General features: G+C 56.1%; 1 protein-coding gene across 1 annotated transcript; it reads left to right on the plus strand.

The window, feature by feature from the left end:
* Positions 1–140: 140 nt before the first annotated feature.
* LOC310677853 (D-beta-hydroxybutyrate dehydrogenase, mitochondrial-like) lies at positions 141–15,147 on the plus strand (the record flags this gene model as incomplete). The annotated part of the gene is made up of 5 exons (XM_083441036.1): positions 141–314; positions 5,520–5,630; positions 8,328–8,472; positions 11,431–11,583; positions 12,156–15,147. 5 exons carry the CDS (start codon positions 141–143, stop codon positions 12,623–12,625), a joined length of 1,053 nt encoding a protein of 350 aa, XP_083297162.1. The 3' UTR covers positions 12,626–15,147.
* Positions 15,148–21,692: the final 6,545 nt, after the last annotated feature.

The raw sequence follows: 21,692 nt of genomic DNA on the forward strand, positions 1-21,692 counted from the left end.
TCTGGCTCGCTCGCTCTCCCGCTCGCTGGCCGGCGCGTCCTTCCCGCGACTGGCCCGGCCTCCTCCTGCGCTCCCGCCCGGCGAGGAAGTGAGATCACGCGCCCTCCGCTCGCTCCCGCGCCCGCCCGCCTCGGGAGGCGATGCCGCCGCCGCCGCCGCCGCCGCCCCCGGGGGTCCCCGCCCGCCTCGCGCTCGGGCTGCTGCTTCTCCTGCCGCTGCCGCTGCTCGGGCTGTGGGGCGGGGGCGTCGCGCTGGGCGTCGCGCTGCTGCCTCTGCTGGGCCGCCGGCTGCCCCGTCGGGGCGGCGCCCTCGCCGTGAGTAGCGCGAGACGGGGGCGCGGAAGGGAAGCGGGAGCTGCTGCCCCCCCCCCCGGCCGGGCCGCCCTCGCGCTCTCCGGGGCAGCCCCAGGCCCCGCGCTGAACTCAGAGAAGGCCCCAAAGGGGCCCCGAGCGTGCCGCCCTTTGCACCCGCCGGGCCCGGCCTGGGCGAGGAGCAGCGCGGCTGGAGCCAGGGCACCGGGGGGGGGGAGCACACCCCCCCCCCCCGACACAACAGACTTTCTGGCTCCCCGGGCCGGGAGCCACGTGGCTCAGGCAGAGAGCTGCCCTCCTCCTCCTCCCCCCGCAGCCGGGCCTGGTTTGCCTTCCTTGCCCTGGGCAGGATCCCCCCCCCCAAAAAAAGAGCCCCAAGGAAGCCCCTCACCTTCCTCCTCCCTTTCTCGTGGGCTCGGGAGTTTGTGATCAAGTCTGCGCTCTTCCCCAGAACACGTGTCTCCGTCCCAGCAGCCTGGAAGGAGGGGGCTCAAGAAGAGGGGGGGGTCTGGGGTGCCAGAGCAGGCGGCCTGGGAGACAGCTGGGGGGGGGGGGACTAGGTGCCTCAGGCCTCTCTCTCTCGCACACAACCCTGGAGGTAGGACAGGCCCCCCTCAGCCGCCCTTCAGTGTTGTCAGTGGAGAGTTGAGGAGTTGTGCCTCAGAAGAGGCTGCTGGATCAGGCCCCAGGGAGCCCCTCTAGTCCAGCCTCCTGTTCCCAGGTGCCCTTTGGGGGAAGCCCCCAAGCAGGTGGTGAGCCCAAGAGCAACTCTCTGCTCCTGCACTTTCCCAGAACTGGGATTCAGGAGCCGGGCTGGGAAGGGGAGAGTCTAGCCAACATGGCTGGTAGCCCCCCCCCCCAGCCCTCTCTTCCTCCTCCTCCAGGCCATGGATTTCTCCTCTTTTAAAGCCATCCAGGTCAGTGGCTGTCACTGTCTCCTGTGGGAGGGAGTTCCACAGTTTAACTGTGCTCTGCATGAAGAAGGACTTCCTCTTCTGTGCCCGGAACCCTTTGACATTCATTGGATATCCGTGAGTTCCAGTGTTACCAGAGAGAAACATTTCTCCACCCCCTTTCTCCATGGCAGGTGTAACTTTACAAACGTCCATCTACATCACCTCTTACCTTTTCTCTAAGCTAAAAGTCCCAAATGCTGCAATCCACACAGCCAATTACTTAAAGCTGCCTTTCATCATGTCAGATTCCAGGGCAATTGCAAGAAACTTTACAGCAGACTAAAACTTGCAAACTGAAACAATGAAAGGCGTTCAGTTGCGTGCCTGGCGGGGTGTTGTTGGGGTTTTGTAATATTTCCTGTTTCTTGTTTGCTGCCTTGAGAATCATTGCTTGAAAGGCAAGGTGCAAATCTTCAAAGTAACAACAATTGTGGAGCCACCTCCAAGGAAGCTCCGCTGCCTTGTGGGCTAGGAAGAAAGCTGCCCCCCCCCCCGCATCCTCTTTGCAGGGGTCAGCAAGGCGTGCCCCAGAGAGGGTGGGGTGGAGCCCGGAGGCCCAGGGTCTCTGCATCCCCAAAGCTGAAGAGCCCAGCTCTGGAGCCCCTTTTTCTCTGGCAGGGGGGCTGCTGCACTGGCTTGAAGGGAAAATCAAGGAAGCAGATTTTTAATTCTGTTGTGTGATTGATACCATAAAGCACATTTGTCAAACCAATTAAAAACCTTTCAATCCCATTTGCTTTCTTGCCTTGTAATTGCTTAACCAATGAAAACAAATATTGCCAATCTTGGGCTCAGGTGGGGGGGGAGGTTGCTTCCTCCTCTCAATTCAAATCCGTTGATTATGGCAACATAACTGCACATTTTTTCTTTCTTTTATTAATAAATGAAAAAATTTCAGTGCGTTTCTTAATACCAAATTTTCTATCACGTTTACTCTGCAATCAATCACAGGAGGCTGTTCTAGAGTAGTCTGCTGGCAATTGGAGCACATGATGGTTCACAATGGGGTCATGATCATTGTGGTGAAATTCTGAAAAACCACATTTTGTGATTGTACTTAATTAGCTGCCTGGAGCAAGCTGGGAAGGCAGGAGACAGGGGGACACAGAAGACCCTGGCTAACATCTCAGTGTGCGAGGAGCAGTGCCGTGAGACCCAGCCCCAAAACTGGACCCTGGGCTGCATGAAAAGCAGTGCCTGTGCATAAGTGCCAAGTCCCTTTGGGCAGCCCTAACCAGTCTCCCAGTTCACAATGAATGAAAGGAGACGGTGGGGGGTGGCGGGTGTCAGGATTCGCAGGAGTGCTCAGCAGGCTGCTCTGCCTGCCAGTGGGAGAAAGAGTCCAGCTCAGCAATGCCAGGAATGGAATCTGAGACCACCTTCCTGCAAAGCAGATACTCTCCGACTGAGTCACAGCCCCCCCCCCCCAACAAATGGTCTTGCTTGCTGTCATTGCAAGAGAGAGACAAAGTCACTCATTGCAGCCCCCCCCACCTCCTTTTTGGCTTCTGTGCAAAAGTCACATTGGCAACATGAAGGTTTGGGGTTCCTGCGCAGCACAAAGGACTCTATTTAGCTGCAAGTAAACATGGCTCCATGGCTACAGCGAGCTCATTGCTATTAGGAAAGAGCCAGGTTACAAAACGTGAAACTTGATTTACACCAAGAACTTTGCAGGATTTTGTTTTTCCCCCTTGGAGACTTAAGCTGCACTGATCTAAATCCACCCCCCTCTTTGTGGACTGGGCAGCCCTTCTCAGCCCAAGCGGCCAGGAGGGAAACCGAGTCAAAGGGTCCACAAGGCCTCCTGGGAGCAAACAAGACAGGAGAGTGAGAAGAGCAGGGGAGAGATGGAGGGAGATCAGGTCAAGGTGTCTCCTGCCTCCCTGGGAGCCAGGCTAGAGCCAGGCAGTGCCAGGATCCCCACCACAGAGGGGCTCCTGTTCGCCCTTGACAGAGGGCAAACCCCTCCTGTGCCTGAGAGGGGAATGTGGGGCTCAGAGTCTGACCCAGAGGCAGGCAAAGGTCACCTCTGAAAATAGTCCCAGCTGGAAGAGATCACCAAGCCAGTGTGCCTTAGGGTTAGGGCCTCCTTTGCTGTGGCTCTGTTTTGGATCCAGGCTGCTGGAGTTTCTTTTCCTTCCGGCTGATCTGCTGGACCAGAGCTGGCCTTGGGCACCTTTGCCTCACCTCTAGAGAACAGCATTTACCGTATTTTTCGCTCTATAAGACGCACCAGACCACAAGACGCACCTAGTTTTTGGAGGAAGAAAACAAGAAAAGAAATATTCTGAATCTCAGAAGCCAGAACAGCAAGAGGGATCGCTCTGCAGCGAAAGCAGCAATCCCTCTTGCTGTTCTGGCTTCTGGGATAGCTGCGCAGCCTGCATTCGCTCCATACGATGCACACACATTTCCCCTTACTTTTTAGGAGGGAAAAAGTGAGTCTTATAATGCAAAAAATACGGTACGGTACTTAGCCATTTGCACCAGGACACCAGGGGCTTCTGGGGGTGGTAGGGTTGCAGAATAGTTCAACAGCTATTTTTTTAGAAAATTGGGGGGGGGGGCAGGAATATACATTTCCAACATGGGTTGCCATATGCCCGGGTTTCCCCAAACATTTCTACCGATCCTCCAATATTCCATTTGGACATTATTTGGGGGGAATTCCGGACGTATGGCAGCCCTAGGAGTTGAGCAATTTGTGCTTAAAATGTGGTTCCAAACAATCCTAGGTCCCATCGCTCTGCCTTAACTAGTCTGGAGGGTTCCCAGTTTATTGCGCTCCCAAAGGCAGCAGCTGTTGAATCACGTTCAGGTGTGGCTCCGTCCGTTGGTCACCCCCCCCCCCCCGTTAAGCTGGCCTGTCGACTTTTGTGGCTGTGGGGAGGGAGGGCCGGCAAGGGAGGCGTGGAGGCTGACAAGGACTGTAAACACCCCAGGCCTTCTTGTTCCTTTGTGGGCTTCAAAATAGCTCCTGTCCTGGCTGCCTTTGGCCTGCTTCCAGAGCCGAGTTCTCCTTGGTCTGGGTGGGCAGGCCGTGTCCCAAGAGGACTTTCCAGGCCGGTCACTCTTTCCCTCGCCCAGGGTGACGCAGGGGAGATGCCACCGCACATGCCAGCAGCCCAGTCACCCGCCCTTGGCAGGCGGGCTCTCTCTCGCTTCGCACTTCCCATTCGCTTGTCCTTGAGAGCAGTCGGGTCAGGTGAGGCCTGCCTGCCGGTTGCTCAGCAGCTTCCCAGCCCTGAAAAACCGGCTCTGGATCTGGCTTGGCAGCTGAGGCCTGAACCTTATCTGCCGCCACAACTTGTTGCGGCTGAAGCCGCCTCCAGACGGCTCATTGCACAAGGTGCCCAGGAAAGAGGGGCAGGAAGGAGGAAGGGGCCGTGCCCACTGGGTGTCTCCGCAGCAAACACGGCTGGGCCACAGCTCCCTGCCTCTGCGCCTGGTGCCCACAAGGGAGCAGCTCTTAGCCCTTGCTGTGCCACCATGCGGGAGGCTTCTGAGTGAACCGTTGCTTCCTAGGAGTCGGGACGAGGTGCAGCACCTCTGAGCTGGCCAGGAGAGAGCGACAAGTGTGGCAAGCCACAAAATGGGGTGGGTTCAGAGGGAGGGTGACCCCCTTTGTGACTTCAGGGGGCGCAGATCAGGCGAGGCAAACTCTGCTCTCGGGGGGGGGGGGGGCTTGTCCGGCCTGCTTCCTCCCAGCCCCTCTGGGCTTGCTCTTGCCTGCCTCTTCCCATCCTTAGCTGGAAGAGGTAGGCAAGAATGTTCCTGATTCTTTAAAGCCATCAATCTGCCTTTGTTGAGCCTCTTAGGACACGGATGGCTGAGAGAGGTGTGGGAGCAGGAGAGCTGGATTGGGACCCTCCAGTTGGGAGGGTGGTTGGGTGAAGCCGTCTCTCAGGGTGGGTCATTAGGGGAGAGAGGCCGACATTTGACACACCCACGCCCTGCCTGGCCCTCCTGCCGCCTTCCCCAAACCGGCTAAGCGAGGCGGAGGGCTTTGCGATGAAGACACGAGGCTCAGGCAGCTCCTCCCTGGTGCCTTCGCATCTCCTTCCCAAAGCGGAGCACGTCCTAACTAGGGAAGCAGGAGGGCGGGAGCCAACCAAAGGGCCTTGAGGGCCGCACGTGGACCCCTCTGGTCTAGAGCGTAGAGATGCTTTCTCCCTGGCGGCTGAGCCTTGCCTGCTCCTCCTGGCTCTCCGCAGCCTCTGAGGGGGCCCCTTCCTGTCTCCCCCTGCAGGCCGACGGGAAGGCCGTGCTCATCACCGGCTGCGACAAAGGCTTTGGCCAGGCCTTGGCCAGGCGCCTCCACGCCGAGGGCTTCACCGTCTTTGCCGCCTGCCTGCTCAAGGTGAGGGGGGGCTGCTGCTGCCCACCCAGCCGGACGAGAGACGGGCTCAGGAGAGAAGCAGCTGCTGTGCCCACCCTGCAGAGCAACCTTTCCCAACCGGGTGCCCTCCAGGGGTTGCTGAACTACGACTCCCCCCCTCGTCCTCCCCCCCCCCGACCATCGGCGGCGCTGGGAGGAGTCCCACAGCCTCTGGAGAACATCACTTGGGAAAGAGGAGACCGGGGAGCTTAAACCGGGGACTGCTCATATTTTGTGCCCCAAGGGAGGTCGCTTCACCCAGGGGGGCATCCCAGCTGTGGGGGTTGCCATTGCTGCAAGCCGCCGAGTTCTTATTGGCATAAACTCATACAACACTGTGAGTGAGTGGGGTGCCAGCCCCCCCTCTCCCCCCCCAGCAGGGCGCCTGCTTCATTGTGCTCCCTTTTTGCTGCAGCCACCAAACTTGGTTGGATTTTGTGGGGGCAGATTGACTTGGGGGTGGGCGCAGATTAGGCCCCTGGCTGTGCCCAAGGACAGAGCCCCTGAGGCCGGTGGGGGAGGCTGTGTGGGCAGCTCCTTCTCATAGAATCATAGAATCCTAGAGTTGGAAGAGACCACAAGGGCCATCGAGTCCAACCCCCTGCCAAGCAGGAAACACCATCAGAGCACTCCTGACATATGGTTGTCAAGCCTCTGCTTAAAGACCTCCAAAGAAGGAGACTCCACCACACTCCTTGGCAGCAAATTCCACTGTCAAACAGCTCTTACTGTCAGGAAGTTCTTCCTAATGTTTAGGTGGAATCTTCTTTCTTGTAGTTTGCATCCATTGCTCCGTGTCCGCTTCTCTGGAGCAGCATAAAACAACCTTTCTCCCTCCTCTATGTGACATCCTTTGATATATTTGAACATGGCTATCATATCACCCCTTAACCTCCTCTTCTCCAGGCTAAACATGCCCAGCTCCCTTAGCCGTTCCTCATAAGGCATCGTTTCCAGGCCTTTGACCATTTTGGTTGCCCTCCTCTGGACACGTTCCAGTTTGTCAGTGTCCTTCAAACTGGAACGTGTCCAGAGGACACGTTCTGGGGGAATTTGGGAGGTCAGGGCCGGCCATTGCCCCTTCCCCACCTCCTGTCCCACAGACGGGCCTTGTCTGCTGCGTGAGGGGAGCTCCCTTGGCTGGTGAGATCTCTGGGCCTGAGACAACTGCCATTCTTTTTCCTCCTCTTCCTCCTCCTGCCAGAGAGGGCCTTTGGGTGGCCTCCTCCCCACCTTCTTCCCCACCCGCAGCCGCCTTCCTGCCCAGGGTCACCCAGAGGTCACCCAGCCGTCTCCCTTGTGGTTCAGGCCAGCCAAGGTGACCTCCCTCCTCCCTGCCTGCCTGGGAGACCTGGCAGGGCCAGTGAGCCCCCCCCCCCCCCGCTGGGAGGCGGCCAAGCCTGGAAGTTTCCATCCCAAGTGAGGTTGTGCCTGGCCCTGTTGCCGTGGAGACGGTGACGGCTCACTTTCACTTTCCCCACACTGCAGGAGCAGCAGGTGCAGGTTCTTCATCACGGCTCCAGGCCACGTGCCCTCAGCCGCCTCGCCCGGGTCCCTTGTAAACATCCGGGGCAGCGGGGGACATCCGTGCGCAGGCAGAGAGAGGCCCCGGGACTCTTCCTCTGGGCTCCTGATTCCCTTCAGCCCCTGAACCCGTTTGCAAAGCGAGGACCTTCCCCTGCCAGATTTTGTGTCTCCTGTTCCCAGAAGACGGTGACATTCCTGGCCACCCCCATCCCAACTGCCAGGCTTTCCGCCTCAGAATCGCCTCTGGGGACCCTCTGCTCTCCTTGCAAAGGGTTCGTGTCTTCCCTGTGGTTTCAAACGAAGTTGGGCAACCACTAATCCCGTAATATGCCCTTGATCCCGAAGGCTTTCCCTGAAAAGCCCATCAGCCGCTGGATTTGCACAATCGCGGGAATGGCCTTACTGCTTTCAGCTGAGTCTGCAACCCTCTTCATCTGCTTGTACACCCCCTTGGGCAGCCTGTGGCTGTGGGGCAGTTTATGAATCTGGAAATCCCTCCTGATACAGCCGGCCCACATCCTCTGTCCGTTGAGAGGAGAGCCAGACAGGGCGTCTCCTCTGGGCTGCCTGGGCCTTTGGAGCAGAGAAGGGGGGAGCAGGCCGCTGAGCTGGGGGGGGGGTGCAAAGTCCTAGTCCCCTGGCCTGCCTGGTGGAGGGGAGTGGGAACACCCACCAAGGACCCCCACCCACCAGATGGATGGATGTCTAGGAAGCAATATAATAATAACAACAATTCCTTCCAACCACCTGCTAGGCCACCCCTTTGCCATCTCACACAGAGCCCCTTTCCTTTGTTCTCGTAACGGCCCATCACCCAAGCGATCTCCTCCTGGGGAAGTTAGCCTGGCTTGTCTTCTAACACTTGCTGGATCCAGGGCTTGGGTATGTCTTGGCATTCAGCCTGATTCCCCCAACTCATTACACTATCCTGGTTTTCCATCCCCAGATACACGAAGCAGGTTTTAAAACACGGTTGCCAATGCTGCCCTCTTTCCGGCAGACAAGGAAGCAGCAGCTGGGGGTCAGGGAGCTAAGTGCCAGCCCCCAGCAGCCCCCAGCCTGATCCAGGGGCCCCTGGGAGTGGATTGGAGGGGGGGCACTCTTGGCAGACTGTTGTGGGCAAGGGATTTCTTTCCTGTGTCTGTTGAGCAGGACCAAGGAGGAGACGGTGCCCGGGAGCTGGAGCGCCTGGGACCCTCAGGGCGGATGCACGTCCTGCAGATGAACGTCTGCAGCGAGGAGGAGGTGGCCAGGGCTCTCCAACTCGTGACCGGGAGCCTGAAGGGGCCTGAGCAAGGTAAGGGCCCTCTGGCCAGGGCCACGTGGGGGCTGGGGTGTCTCTGCTCCCCTGGAGCCGGGCATCCCTGGGGCAGCTGCAGGGCCAGAGGGACCTGCTTGGTGTCTGTGGGGCGGGTGGCACAGAGGGGAGGCTCATCCTGGCTGATCCTGAGCAGGCAGTGGGGAGGGTGGAGGTCGGGGGGGGGGGCCTCAAAGGGAGGTGGCTCAGTTCCTGGAAAAGAGGCAGCGGATGGAGCTGGGATCACGAGATAAGAACTCAGAAGAGCCTGGCTGCTAGATCAGGCCAGTGACCCATCTAGTCCAGCATCTTCAGAATGGCCAACCAGAGGCCCCCACAGGAAGAAGCCCACAAGCAGGACCCCAGGGCAAGAGCAGTTCTCCCCTCCTGCGGCCCCCTCATCCTCCATGAATTGGCACAGTCCTTTTGGAAAGCCTCGTAGGTTGATGGCCATCGCTGCCTCCTGTGGAAGGGAGTTCCGCAGTTTATCTATGTGCCGCATGAAGAAGTCTTTCCTAGAATCATAGAATCATAGAATCATAGAGTTGGAAGAGACCACAAGGGCCATCGAGTCCAACCCCCTGCCAAGCAGGAAACACCATCAGAGCACTCCTGACATATGGTTGTCAAGCCTCTGCTTAAAGACCTCCAAAGAAGGAGACTCCACCACACTCCTTGGCAGAAAATTCCACTGTCGAACAGCTCTTACTGTCAGGAAGTTCTTCCTAATGTTTAGGTGGAATCTTCTTTCTTGGAGTTTGGATTTCTCTGTCCTGAATCTTCCAACGTTCAGCTTCATTGGATGCCCAGGAGTCCTGGAGTTAGGAGACAAGGAGGAAAACTTATCTCTGTCTGCTTCTCCTGCCAGGCCCAATTGTATAAACTTCCACCATGGTGCCTCTTACTCTAAACTGGCATCTTCCCTTTGGGGAGGCAAGTCCTTGTGGGCAGGAAGGTGGCCTGGGGTGGGAGAGCCGGCTGCCCCCAGGGGTAGGCTGGCTTTTGTTCCTGCACTGACAGTTGTGGGTGAGGGCCAGGGAAAAAGGCATCTTAGCTGCACAGCAGGCATGGGGGGGGGCTGCCTGCCTGGGGGCCTGATCCAGGATGAGGTGTGGACCTCTGATCAGGCTTTAGGAAGTGCCCCCGCCCCCCGTGGCAGCCTCAGAAGCAGCAGCAGCAGCACCCCCTGGCCCAGCCTTTCTGGCTGCTGCTGAGCCCCACATTCCCTGGGGCGGGATGAGGCCGAGGAGGATTGCAAAGAGCGAAGGAGGGCAAAGGCAAGGCCGGGAGGACTGTGCAAGGGGCCGCCTCCACCCAAGGGAGTCAGCAGGAGGAGCAGAGCAGGGATCAGGGCCAGAAGGGAGGAGGAGGAGGAGGCTGGGCCAGAGCAGGGAGGGGTCTCCATGGGTGGGAGGAATGAAGCAGGAGAGGGTTGGCACATGGGCATGGGGCCAGGCAAGCAAGAGGCTTTGGGGGGGGCTGCGTAAGGAGCCCCAAAGATGCCCTCAGCTGAGCCAGCCTCAAAGGACCCCTTCTCTGTGCAAGAGGCAGGAACGGAGAAGCCCCCCACCCCCGCAGAGACCTCTGGCCCCCACCCCAAATGCAGAAATGGTCCCCCAAGTTTTGTGGAGGTGCTGCTCCTGATTCTCTGTACAGGATCCTTTTGACTCAGAGACTGGGAGGTCGGGGAGAGGGGGCTGTAAGGAGGGGAGAGAGAGAGCTGCCCCGTCTCTTCCAGTCCCCTTGGGGGAGAGAGGGGGCAGCAGAGAGAGCGCCTCAGCTCACCCAGCCGTGGGGCTTGGCAGCCCCTGGGAGACTCACAGAATCAGAGCATGGCCAAGTTGGCGGACTCATCTAGTCCAACCTCTTGCAGTGCAGGACTTGCCAGAAGGTCCTTCGGTGGATCTCTCTGGGTGGAACTGACTGGAGGAGACTCTTCCAGCCTCTTTGCCAGAGCCTCTTTGGGGGCTGTTGGGGCAGCAACGGGAGAGAGGAGGGCAGCAGAACCCCCTCTGCACTGGGGCACCTCCTGGGGCTCAGAATTCAAGGACAAAAGACACGGGAAAAGAGGGAATGGGGTGGATCCGTGGAGAGGAGGAAATGGCCTGGGATGGAGACCCCATGGCTCCCCCACGGATGTGCTCCCCCCACCAGCCCTACTCATTTCAGCACAGAATGTGGGTGGGAGAGGAGAGGTTTATTGCAATATATCCCTCCAGGCTCCCACAAGCCGGGACTGAGTTTCAAAATCCCATTCTTGGCAGCAAAATTGAAAGCGTAGGAATGAGTAGGCTCCTTTTGAGCAAGTCCAGCTTCATGAAGCAAGCTGGCTCCCCTTTCTTACTCTTAACAAACTCTTAACAAACAATCAGGCAACAATTTGTAAATAAGTTAAAAATATAGCTTATAATCTTGCAATGGTTCACAGCAATGGCAGCAGTAAAAACTATGCAGGCAAAAGACTTACATTTACAGTATAAGTAGCTTCAGGCCTGAACCCGAAGCTGGAGCAGGCAGAGGCGACTCCGCCTCCAACACTGGCCAAAGGAAGAGAGGAGGGGACAGGAAGTACCATATGGAGGGGAAATGACATCACACAGAACCCTGTCTACCAATTGTGTTTCTATAGTCTGAGTATGTGCCAGTCAGCAATACGGCTCTGTGGTGTTAACCCCTTCTCATGCTAACTAGCAGAATATGCACTTGCTACATTTGGCTGCTAATTTCACCTTTCTGTTGGATTGGGGCCACTTCCACCCTAGAAGTAGGCTTTGAGGCCACCTGACAGGGATGGCGCCTCTTGTGTTTCCCCTCCAGGCTGATTCTGGAGGTTCCTCTGGCGTCCTCATTCAGAAGGTCCCACTTTGGGCCCTGGGAGGGGGCTGGGTGTCCTCGGGGGCAGAGGACCCTGTTCCTGCGGCAGAACCACCAGGACGCATCTCCTGCTTTGCCTGACAGGTCTGTGGGGCTTGGTGAACAACGCCGGAGTCGCCTCCTTTGGGGACGTGGAATTCACCAGCGTGGAGAAGTACCAGAGGGTGGCCGAGGTCAACCTGTGGGGGGCCATACGAGTCACCAAGGCTTTTCTGCCCCTGATCCGCAGGGCCCAAGGTACGGCACTGTCCGCCTCCTGAGGGACATCCTCCTTGTCACCCCCTCCCCCCGCTGCGCTCGGTCCCCTTGCCAGGGTTTCCTGGTGCAGAATTGGGCCGGCAGTGGCCTGGGAGGGGCAGCCAGCCCCTGGGGGGGGGGGCTGTCACAAGCCCTGGCAAGAGCAGCTGAGGAGCCCCTGCAGAAGGTGGGGCAGCTGGGACACGATCCTCCGGCTGCAGGATCCCTCCCTCCAGATCCTGCGGCAGATGGGGCAGCTCTGGAGCTCAGGCTCCAGTGGGCAGCCTCAGCCCGCGTGGATTTGCTCAGCCCATGGGACAGTGGGACTTGGGGCCTTCATCACGGCTGACCTCCAAAGCTGGTTTGCAGTGAAACGGAAAATAAATTCGGTGAGGTGTGCTTCTGTGCACACGCAGAGTTCCTTTCCCTCCTCTCTCAGTCACCATGGGGGTGGTGCTGGGAAGCTCCCCGATGAGTCGCTGACCTTTCCCGGCAACCTCTGCCCCCTTTGAGAAGGCCGGCCCCAGAGAGACTCCCTCTCGCCCAGCGCCTGCCTCTCTGCTCCTCTGCAGGCCGCGTGGTCAACGTGAGCAGCATGCTCGGCCGCATGTCCAGTCCTCTGCGCTCTTCCTACTGCGTCTCCAAGGCCGGCCTGGAGGCCTTCACCAGCTGCCTCCGCCAGGAGATGTACCCCTGGGGGGTGGGGGTGGTCGCGGTGGAGCCCAGCAACTTCATTGCGGCCACCGGCATCCTGACCCGGGACGGAGTCCAGGCCGAGGCCGAGCAGATGTGGAGCGGGGCCAGCGCAGCCGTCCGCGCGGATTACGGAGAGGCCTACTTCGCGGAGCAGGTCCGCCGGATGGAGGGCTTTGTGCGCAGCGGCCTGAGGGACGTCTCCCTCGTGCTGGACGACATCACCGAGGCGCTGACCGCGCGGCACCCCTACGCCCGCTACAACCCCATGGAGGCCCGCTGGTGGGTCCGGCTGCAGGCCTTCACCCACTTGCCCACGGCTCTGGCCGACTGGCTCTACGTCCGCTAGTCCCTCGCTGCCCATTGGCCTGGTGCCCAGTTTGGAAACAAACAATTCCTGCCTTGCGTGGGGTTGGACTAGATGACTCTTGGGGTCCCTTCCAACTCTACAATGCTGTGGTTCTAGGATCCTACGCCCACATCTTGGCAGCCTGCCTGAGAGTCATCCTGGCCCAGAACTAGCCACATGCCAAGTGGCTCCTGAGGCTGGGGAGGGTGTCTCTAGGCAGCCCTGGCAAAGAAAGCAACCCCACCAGCCTTCAGGTTCTTCTGGAGCAAAGCTGCTGGGGGGGGGGTGTCTTCCACTTCTGGCACCTTCTGAATGTGCCCACAGCAAGCAAGGCGGTTGCCAGGAGACCCTGCATTGGGTGGGGTGGGGGAGCCATCCAGATTCTGGGAGTGTAAATGGGCCACTGACTACTTGCAGGGATGCCAGCTGGCCCCCCTCCTTCCCCCCTCCCCCCATGCCAAGGAAGCCAATGGCTGCCTCTGCTCTGGAGGCCTCACAAAGAGTTGCCTGGGTGGGATCTGTCTCTCACAGGGGGCGGCTCTGAGGTGGGGGGCTGGGGGATGTTGCTCAAGGAATTCCAGCACCCACAGAAAGATGGGGAGGGGGTCCCCAGTGCAGAGCATCCCATGCCAGCTGCAGCAGAAACTTCCCCTTGCCCTCAGCTGGGGCTCCCAGGAAGGGCTGCATCAGGGCCTGGGACACGAGGACCCTCAAGCCCCCCCCCCAGGAGTCCTTCCTAGCCAGGCAGCTTCCACCCAGTCAGCCCTTTGACCCCTCGAGCCTCCTCAGCTTCTCCCCTGAGCAAGAGGAAAGGTCTTGGCCAGTTGGGCTGCCTGCCTGCCGGATCAGGCCAAAGGGGCCCGTCTGGTCCAGCCCCCTTTCCTCTCAGTGGCCAACCAGATGGGAAACCCACAAGCAGGATCTGAGCACAAGAGCAACGATCTCTCCTCCTGCACTTTCCCCGGAGGAGCGACTGGAGATGGAACGGAAGACCTTCTGCATACAAAGCAACTCTCTACGTCCCCGTTTCCCGGGGACAGTCCCCGGATTCACAAATCTGTCCCCGGAATGTCCCCGGATTTCATTTAATGTCCCCCAGAGCCAGCCAGAGAGAACGGCGCTACCAGCCTGGCTCTGGGCTGCTGAGACTGCCACTGCTGAAGGGGAACCAGGGACTCCCGGCGCGTCAACTGGGGGAACCGCTGACACACACACCCCACGACCCAAATTGAGCCGGGAGTGAGAGCGCCCGGCCAACTGCCCAGCAGCACTCCATGCCCAGGAAAACCCTGGAGCCGATGCAGGGAGAAAGGGGAGAGGAAAAGGAGGAGGAAGTAGAGAAAGAGGAAGGAGAAAAAAGAGGGGAGCCCCAACCTTATTGTGCCACTGCTGCCACCGCTGAGGGAAAGAGGTAGGAGAGCACTGGGAGGGCAAGGACATGTGGCCAAGCCCAGGCCTGACCCGAGACTACTCCACGGTGGCTAGCACTCCAAAAGAGCAGGCCAGGACCCAGAGGAGACCACAGAAGAGAAGATATGACTTCTTCTTTTAAAAAAACTTTTTAAAAAATTACTCCCCCCCCCTTTTTTTTAAAGTGTCCCCAGATTGTTTGGAAAAAAAAACACTGGTAACCTTACTCTCTCCCCCCCCCCCGCCACTGAGGAACATGCGCCTCCCCTGCAACAGTGGGTGGGGAACATGCAAATTATGGGATGGCAGGAGGCCCTCCTCCCTTCCGTGATCTCCCCTTCGCCACTGCTCTAAGCCAGCCAGGGGGCTGCATGGGATTAGGCTGCAGGTCCCAAGAGCCAAAAGGTGGGGTTTGCGGGTTCCCTTAAAGATCTCTCATAATCCAAGCAAATGTGGCCAAGGTGTCTCTGGGCATACACAGAGTGTGTTAGTCCTGGCGTGAGCAGGCAGCACTTCTGCGTCAGAAGCAGCCACAGTGACCTCCTGGCTCTTCCCTTTGCAAAGGAGCACCTGCCCAGCCATGTCCCTCACGCCAGCTGGACCCCTTGGCAGGCTGCCCCCTAAGCAGGGCAAGGCCATGGCAGGCCCAGGCCGGGAGCCGCTCACCCAGTGGGCCTCTGGCCAGCTCAGGCATGCGCCAGCTGCTCTTGGGCCGTGCGTGTGATGCTGGGAACAAGCGCATGTAATTGGACTCGGCAGTCGCAGGAGGACTGGGCATAGTTTCCCAATGCAGATTCGCTCTCCAAAGACCCCTTGTGCCAACTTACAGAATTGCAGAGTTGAAGGGGACCTCAGGGGTCATCTAGTCCAACCCCCCACAATCCAGGAATTGTAGCTCGCAGAGCAGTATCCCTTTACTTTTCTGTGAGGGAAGCCACGCTTACCTGAGCACCGTGGGGCATGCAAGTGATGCGAGGGGGGTATGTGTGAAACTTCATCCCCACCCCCACCCCCAGCACTGCCATTTGTCTGCACTATGCAATCATTGGAACACAATGGGCACCTGATCATCTGCACACTGAGAAATAAATAAAATGAACCGTTTCAGCCCACCTGCGTCTCCGTCTCTCTGTGGGTCTGATCCTGCCGCTCTCTGGCAGAATCCACCCTTGTCAGAGGAAGAAAGCCTTATCCCAGAGGAAGGTGAAACGGGGGGTTTCTGGGTTTTGACACACAATGCTGGTTCTCCTCTGGGCAAGAGTGGATGCGCTGAGCTGCAAGGGGAGTCGTGCCCTGGATGGAGAGGGGCTGCTATCTTTCCTGGCAAGGCTCCTGGGCTTGCAACGGGGGTGGCACAAGCAGAAAGGCAGCAGGGGCCAGTCCTGACCCCCACAGACACACCAGGAAAAGACAGGAGAACCCAGAGGAAGAACTCCAGCAGAACCAAGCCAAGGGGGGGGGGATTGAAGAAAAGAAAGCATTGCTCAAAGCATCACTACTGCTAGATGGTGCTTTTATCTACTATGACGTAATTCTCACCCTTCAAGAAGCCCACCCTGGATGTTTTGCTGCTCAGTTGGAAATGGCCCCCTCTTGGGTCCGGTGGTGGATTACCTAGATTTCAAATAAGGTTCCTACTAGCGGAAATTATTAATATCAGCCAGTTTTATGAATGGAGACTCAGGGAAAACATGAATGAATGCTAGAATGAACACTAGAAATTGTATGAAAGTGGCTTAATTACAAAAAAAAAGCCAAACCAAGGATCACACACATTAACCAAAGAGGTACCAGGTTGCAGTGGCTGGACAAGCTGGGAACTGCCCTCATCTCCAGGGCACAGGGTCACGGGGCAGAATAAGGTCTTGGGAAATTACAGATAGCTATCAGAAGTGGAAATGGGACAAAAGGACAGCTATCAATGCACAAAGGAGGAAATGTTTAACACAGATAAGGTAAAGGGCAATTACTGTGATTGGATGTGAAAGGGAAACATTAAAGATTGCAAAAGGTGAAAGATGAGCAGAGACTTGTCTTTCTTGCTTGGTAGGTGGCCAGTCAAGCACACAAATTTCTGCGAAACACCACCTCTTTCTGTGACCATGGTGACGTTTGCATTACACTTGTGGGAGTGGATCTTGGGGTGGGGGGACTGAACTTTTAAAAGAAGCTGCTCCCTTTCTCTGAGTCTTTTTGGCTCTTTCAGATTTGGAAACAAAATAAAGACCAGGCTTTTCATATACCTTGGAGGCAGCTAATTGCTTTGCTCTGACCGACAAGCAGGCCTCGCAGAATCAGGAGTCCCTGGAGTGAGGGGTGGGCTGCAGCAGCCCTCCCTGTTTTCCTGGGTTCAGGCATGGGCTCAGGACCCCAATGGGTGGCCTGGATGGGGAGACTGGGGCAGAGGGAGGATGACTCTGCTTCTGCTTCTCTCTCTCTCAGCGGCCTTTAATGCCTCTGATTGTGCTGTCCTCATGGACCGGCTCATGGACCTTCATGGAAATTGCCTTTGTCTAGTCCAGGGGTCTGCAACCTTTAAGACGAAAAGAGCCACTTGGACCCGTTTCCGAAGAAAAAAACAAATGGGAGCCGCAAAACCATTGCAACATTTAAAACAAATATATCTCCGGAGCCGCGGGTGGGAAGGTGACGTCGGGACGGTGCGTGACTAACGCACGCACTGCCCCCATGCGACATCACAGCAAGTACAGCGCCCGCCACAGTGGGGAGTGTCAGGGCGCACAATGCGCCTCCTCCCCTCGCTAGTATCCGCCCCGGAGCCACGGCAAAGATGTAAAAGAGCCACATGCGGCTCCGGAGCCGCGGGTTGCAGACCCCTGGTCTAGTCCTACATTCAGTCTGATAGCCCTGTGGCTCCCAGTCAGTTCAACAGCCCTTAGCATTTCACACCAGCTCCTAGCTGACTCTCACAGAAAAGGCATGGAAGAGGGGAGAGGGGAACACATGACGGAGGGGCATAAGGTTATGCCTGGGGTGGGGAAGGTGAGCACAGAGAAGCACTTCTCCCTCATAATACTAGAACTGAAGTGAATGGGAATTTAGGACAGACGGAAGGCAAGACTTCTTCATGCAACTCTGGAACTCCCTCCCACCGGACGCAGGGATGGCCACCAACTTGGATGTCTTTAAAAGACAATTGGACAAGGCTATCAGGGGCCTTGACATTCTGGGCATCAGTGAACTAAAATGGACGGGAACGGGCGAATTCAGTTCGGATGACCATCATATCTACTACTGTGGGCAAGAAACCCACAAAAGAAATGGAGTGGCCCTCATAGTCAACAAAAGAGTGGCGAAAGCTGTACTGGGATGCAATCTCAAAAATGATAGAATGATCTTGATACGAATCCAAGGCAGACCTTTTAACATCACAGTAATCCAAGTTTATGCACCAACTACTGGTGCTGAAGAAACTGAAACTGACCAATTCTATGAAGACTTACAACACCTTATAGAAGTGACACCAAAGAAGGATGTTCTACTCATTATAGGGGATTGGGATGCTAAAGTAGGGAATCAAGAGATAAAAGGAACAACTGGCAAGTTTGGCCTTGGAATTCAAAACGAAGCAGGGCAAAGGCTAATAGAGTTCTGTCAAGAGAACAAGCTGGTCATCACAAACACTCTTTTCCAACAACACAAGAGACGACTCTACACATGGACATCACCAGATGGGCAGCATCGAAATCAGATTGATTATATTCTCTGCAGCCAAAGATGGAGAAGCTCTATACAGTCAGCAAAAACAAGACCTGGAGCTGACTGGCTCAGATCATCAGCTTCTTATAGCAAAATTCAAGCTTAAACTGAAGAAAGTAGGAAAAACCACTGGGCCGGTAAGATACAATCTAAACCAAATCCCTTATGAATACACAGTGGAAGTGAGGAACAGGTTTAAGGATTTAGATTTGCTGGACAGAGTGCCTGAAGAACTATGGATGGAGGCTCGAAACATTATACAGGAGGCAGCAACGAAAACCATCCCAATGAAAAGGAAATGCAAGAAAGCAAAGTGGCTGTCCAATGAGGCCTTACAAATAGCGGGGGAGAGAAGGCAAGCAAAATGCGAGGGAGATAGAGAAAGATACAGGAAATTGAATGCAGAATTCCAAAAAATAGCAAGGAGAGACAAGAAGGCCTTCTTAAATGAGCAATGCAAAGAAATAGAGGAAAACAACAGAATGGGAAGAACCAGAGATCTGTTCAGGAAAATTGGAGAGATGAAAGGAACATTTCGTTCAAAGATTACCATAATAAAGGACAAAAGTGGTAAGGACCTAACAGAAGCAGAAGACATCAAGAAGAGGTGGCAAGAATACACAGAGGAATTATACCAGAAAGATATGGATGCCTCGTACACCCCAGGTAGTGTGGTTGCTGACCTTGAGCCAGACATCCTGGAGAGTGAAGTCAAATGGGCCTTAGAAAGCATTACAAATAACAAGGCCAGTGGAAGTGATGGTATTCCAGCTGAACTATTTAAAATTTTAAAAGATGATGCTGTTAAGGTGCTACACTCAATATGCCAGCAAGTTTGGAAAACTCAGCAGTGGCCAGAGGATTGGAGAAGGTCAGTCAGCAATGACAAACCTAGACAGCATTTTAAAAAGTAGAGACATCACCTTGCCAACAAAGGTCTGTATAGTAAAAGCTATGGTTTTCCCAGTAGTGATGTATGGAAGTGAGAGCTGGACCATAAAGAAGGCTGATCGCCGAAGAATTGACGCTTTTGAATTATGGTGCTGGAGGAAACTCTTGAGAGTCCCATGGACTGCAAGAAGATCAAACGCATCCATTCTTAAGGAAATCAGCCCTGAGTGCTCACTGGAAGGACAGATCGTGAAGCGGAGGCTCCAATACTTTGGCCACCTAATGAGAAGAGAAGACTCACTGGAAAAGACCCTGATGTTGGGAAAGATGGAGGGCACAAGGAGAAGGGGACGACAGAGGACGAGATGGTTAGACAGTGTTCTCGAAGCTACAAACATGAATCTGACCAAACTGCGGGTGGCAGTGGAAGACAGGAGTGCCTGGCGTGCTCTGGTCCATGGGGTCACGAAGAGTCGGACACGACTGAACAACTAAACAACAACAACATCAGGGGCCACGATCCACAAGGGCCATCTTCCACCTCCACTGCCAGAGGCAGTATAGGAATGCTTGTTGTTGGGGGTGATGACTATAATAATAATAATAATAATAATAATAATAATTGCTATTATTAATTTCTACCCCAGCCACTCTGGGTGGCTTCCAACAAAATATTAAAACATCAGTCATTAAAAATTTCCCTAAATAGGGCTGCCTTCAGATGTCTTCTAAATGTCAGATAGTTGTTTATTTCTTTGACATCTGATGGGAGGGCGTTCCACAGGGCAGGCGCCACCACCAAGAAAGCCCTCTGCCTGGTTCCCTGTAGTCTCACTTCTCGCTGGGAGAGAACCCCCAGTAGGCCCTTGGATCAACGATGGGGGTGAAGATGCTCCTTCAGGTATCCTGGGCTGAGGCCGTTTAGGGAAACGTCCAGGGAGCCAATGTAGGTCTTTCAAGACCGGCGTTATATGGTCTTGGCGGCCGCTCCCAGTCACCAGTCTGGCTGCCGCATTCTGGGTTAGTTGTAGTTTCCGAGTCACCTTCAAAGGTAGCCCCACGTAGAGCGCATTGCAGTAGTCCAAGCGGGAGATAACTAGAGCATGCACCACTCTGGCAAGACAGTCTACGGTCAGGTAGGGTCTCAGCCTGCGTACCAGGTGGAGTTGGTAGACAGCTGCCCTGGACACAGAATTGGCCTGCGCCTCCATGGACAGCTGTGAGTCCAAAATGACTCCTGGGCTGTGTACCTGGTCCTTCAGGGGCACAGTTACCCCATTCAGGACCAGGGAGTCCTCCACACCCGCCCGCCTCCTGTCCCCCCAAAACAGTTCTTCTGTCTTGTCAGGATTCAACCTCAATCTGTTAGCCACCATCCATCCTCCAACCGCCTCCAGGCACTCACACAGGACCTTCACCGCCTTCACTGGTTCTGATTTAAAGGAGAGGTAGAGCTGGGTATCATCCGCATACTGGTGAACACCCAGTCCAGACCCCTGATGATCTCCCCCAGCGGCTTCATATAGATGTTGAAAAGCATTGGGGAGAGGATGGAGCCCCCCTGAGGCACCCCACAAGTGAGAGCTTAGGGGTCTGAACACTCATCCCCCAACACCACTTTCTGGCCACGGCCCAGGAGGAAGGAGCGGAACCACCGTCTAACAGTGCCCCCAGCTCCCAGCCCCTGTAGAGATGATCCAGAAGGATGGCCTGGTCGATGGCATCAAAGGCCGCTGAGAGATCCAGCAGAACTCGGAAACAGCTCATGGGGAGGTCATGGGGAGAGCTGCTGCCTTTGTGCTCCCGTCCTGCTCACAGACCACCCCCTGAAGCATCAGGCTGGCCACTGTGAGAACAGGCTGCTGGCCCAGATGGGCCGCTGGCTTCCCCGAGCTGCAGGGAATATTCTGCACCGGCTGAATTGCTGCCTTGCATGCAGCCATTTGAAAAGCACTGGTGGCTCAGCCTGAGCAATCCTGCTGCTTCCTTTGAGGCATCACAGGAGGCCCTGCAGCAGCCATGGCAGAGCCTTGCACCCAGCCAGCTCCCTCCTGACCAGCCCCTCCCAGGGATCCCTCTCGACCAGCTGCCACCCAGCTCAGCCCCATGAAGACTTGAAGACCTCTGCCCCCTGCTGGCCTCCTCACAGCACGCCTGGCCAAAACAGGCCGCCTGCAATCCTGGAGTGGGGAGCCCCAACTGGTAGAGGTGGGGCAGAGGCACCCCACTCCCCTCTTTGGCAGGAAGATGCTCCGCCCCCCGAGCGTCCAACAAGTCAAAATCATCACGACATCTTCAGCATTTGGAGATTATCACTATTAAAGCCATAATGAAGTCACCCAGCCCTACTAAGAAAGCCTCTGAGCATGTGCAAAGCACGCCCCACCCCACCGTAAGTGGAAGCAGCCCTTGATAACCGAGGGAAAGAGCATGTACACCGTGTCTAAGTGGGGGGGGGTGTATCTGTGGCCGGGGGCAAGAGAGGGGCTTTCTCAAAGGCTCCGTTGAGATTGTGGCAGAGACCCAAGTCAAGCTGGGAGCCTCCTGGGTGGCAGGTCAGGGTGCCGTGACCATGACACCCTGTGGCTCTGGGTGCAGCTCCTGGGACACTTCATGGAGTGACAGAATCACTGTGATTACAATCACAGAGTTGGAAGGGACCCCCAAGGATCATCTACTCCACCCCCATGCTGGTTTGCAGGGAATATTTCCTCTTAGGAATTGGCAGGCCCCAGTGCCAAAAGGGAGGGTGGGGCCTTAACAGGACAAGAGGGCTTTCTCGGGGGTGGTGCCCGCCCTGTGGAACGCCCTCCCATCAGATGTCAAGGAAATAAGCAGCTCTCCTATTTTTAAAAGACATCTGAAGGCAGCCCTGTTTAGGGAAGTTTTTAATGTCTGGTGTTTTATTGTGCTTTTACTTCTGTTGGGAGCCACCCAGTGTGGCTGGGGAAACTCAGCCAGATGGGCAGGGTATAAATAAATTATTATTATTATTATTATTATTATTATTATTATTATTATTATTAAGATGACATCACAGAGCTCT

This window comes from Podarcis tiliguerta (assembly GCF_965153285.1).
Source record: "Podarcis tiliguerta genome assembly, chromosome: 5".
In the NCBI taxonomy this organism is placed as follows: Eukaryota; Metazoa; Chordata; class Lepidosauria; order Squamata; family Lacertidae; genus Podarcis; species Podarcis tiliguerta.